The sequence below is a fragment of the Sinocyclocheilus grahami genome, unplaced genomic scaffold (assembly GCF_001515645.1).
Source record: "Sinocyclocheilus grahami isolate Dianchi unplaced genomic scaffold, SAMN03320097.WGS_v1.1 scaffold11088.1, whole genome shotgun sequence".
NCBI classification, from domain to species: domain Eukaryota; kingdom Metazoa; phylum Chordata; class Actinopteri; order Cypriniformes; family Cyprinidae; genus Sinocyclocheilus; species Sinocyclocheilus grahami.
The window spans coordinates 222-1925 of NW_015513615.1; the positions used below are offsets into that span (position 1 = coordinate 222).

Sequence of the window (1704 nt, forward strand, 5' to 3'; positions counted from 1 at the left end):
GAAATGCCGCAAATAAATGCACAGATGATACACTAAATTGGGACTTTAACTGAAAGCAATCAATCATGTTTTGATCAATTATATATAAATGATAAATATATTGGTACAAATTATAGGGAAAATAATTTAAATGTATGAAGATATTCTAAGTAGAATAAGCAAATTATGTGTATATATAAATTATGTATTAAAAACTGTATTTCCTAAATCCTTCTCCATGAATGGCCTCTTGACGTCGCTCACACGTCCACGCACGCGACGTCACGTCCATTCACACGCGCTGATTTGACGGGAATTACTCGACTTCCGGCCGAGGAGCAACACAAGAGACTTCCCTGCGGCGGCGGAGAGACACAATAACAAAGCCATGGGAGAAATGTCCGGCTTCGAGAACAGACTGCAGTCGTACTCGTCCACACAGCTGCACGAGCTGCTGGAGGACGGTGGCAAGCTCCGGGAAATGGTCGGGGAGATGGAGGAGGTGAGTGAGCGCAGAGGCGACAGCCGTCAAACGCTCATTTAATCCCGGAATAGGGCGAGAGTTTGTGCTGACAGTGAGTGCAGATGAGTGACAGGTGCTCGGGCTTTCATTGCACTGCTGCTGTCGCGGTTTGCGTTATTCTGTGGTGTTCTGGGACAGAGACCGTTCACCTTTGACTACCTCAGTATTGATTTATTGGAACGTGTTGTCGACTGAAGGAGTGGCTGGATAGTGTCAGACTTCAGAATGGAGGCAGTATATGAACTGCCCTCATAAAATAAAGACAAAAAGATGACTGTGATATAAAGACTGGTTAGTATGAACGGACTGCTTCTGTCAACGTCTTCTGGATTGATCAAGTTCAGCATCAGTTCAGCAGATTCTTTGCTAAATATAGCAATGCTGATGATAATCAATAATATGATTATTGGTTACTAGTGTTTAATGTAATTTTTTTTTTAGTCCTTTTAACTTTTCCCACTTCTAAAAATGTCAAATATGCTTTTTTAGATTATACAAATTATTATACAATATTTATTTTATTCATTTAATTGTAAATGGTTATGTGTATAATTATTTAAAAGTAAACATTTGCAATTACATGGAATAAATTATATATAAAAATTTAATATATTAATATTAAATTAATAGGTATTTATTTTAGATATATACTGTGTGTGTATATATAAATATATAAATCTCTTATTAAGCAGTACATTTTATTAAATTATATTGTAATTATAGGTCCTTTTAGATGGTTTGATTTTTTTCCCCCCATTTTGCATGTGCTGCAAGTAATCTTGCTTTGCATTATTAAATAGTTTAAAAGATCCTTGAAATAGACACTAATCATAAACTAAGTTTTCCATGCAGAATGAATGCAAGAGTTTCCATTTATACTGTATAACTATTTTGGTCATCTGTGTTTAAGGGGGAAAAAAATTAAGCATGATGATTTCAATATTGGGGTATTAGGGAAATAAGTCATTTGATCTAGGAGGCTGGAGTTTCTCTGGTTTCTGACTTTGCGCTCTTGTTGTCACAGATGCAGGAAATGCAGCAGAATAAAGAGCTGACGATCGCCAGTAACCGCAGCCTGGCGGAGCAGAACCTCAACCTGCAGCCTGAGCTGGACCATCAGAAGATCCAGCTGACCAAACGCTACTGCTGTTTACAAGATCTGCACGAGTCCTACCAGCTCCGCAGGTCCACGCTAGGTCAGA

At 38.1% G+C, this 1704-nt stretch overlaps 1 protein-coding gene across 1 annotated transcript in view; it reads left to right on the forward strand.

Annotated features, from left to right (window-relative positions):
- The first annotated feature begins 200 nt into the window (after positions 1 to 200).
- Positions 201 to 1704, forward strand: part of LOC107578603 (vacuolar protein sorting-associated protein 37B-like) — a 5349-nt gene continuing 3845 nt past the window's right edge. The window contains exons 1-2 of the mRNA XM_016264546.1: positions 201 to 481; positions 1527 to 1698. Coding sequence (XP_016120032.1) covers positions 368 to 481; positions 1527 to 1698 — 286 coding nt within the window. The 5' untranslated portion in view covers positions 201 to 367. The remainder of the gene's footprint in view (positions 482 to 1526; positions 1699 to 1704) is intronic.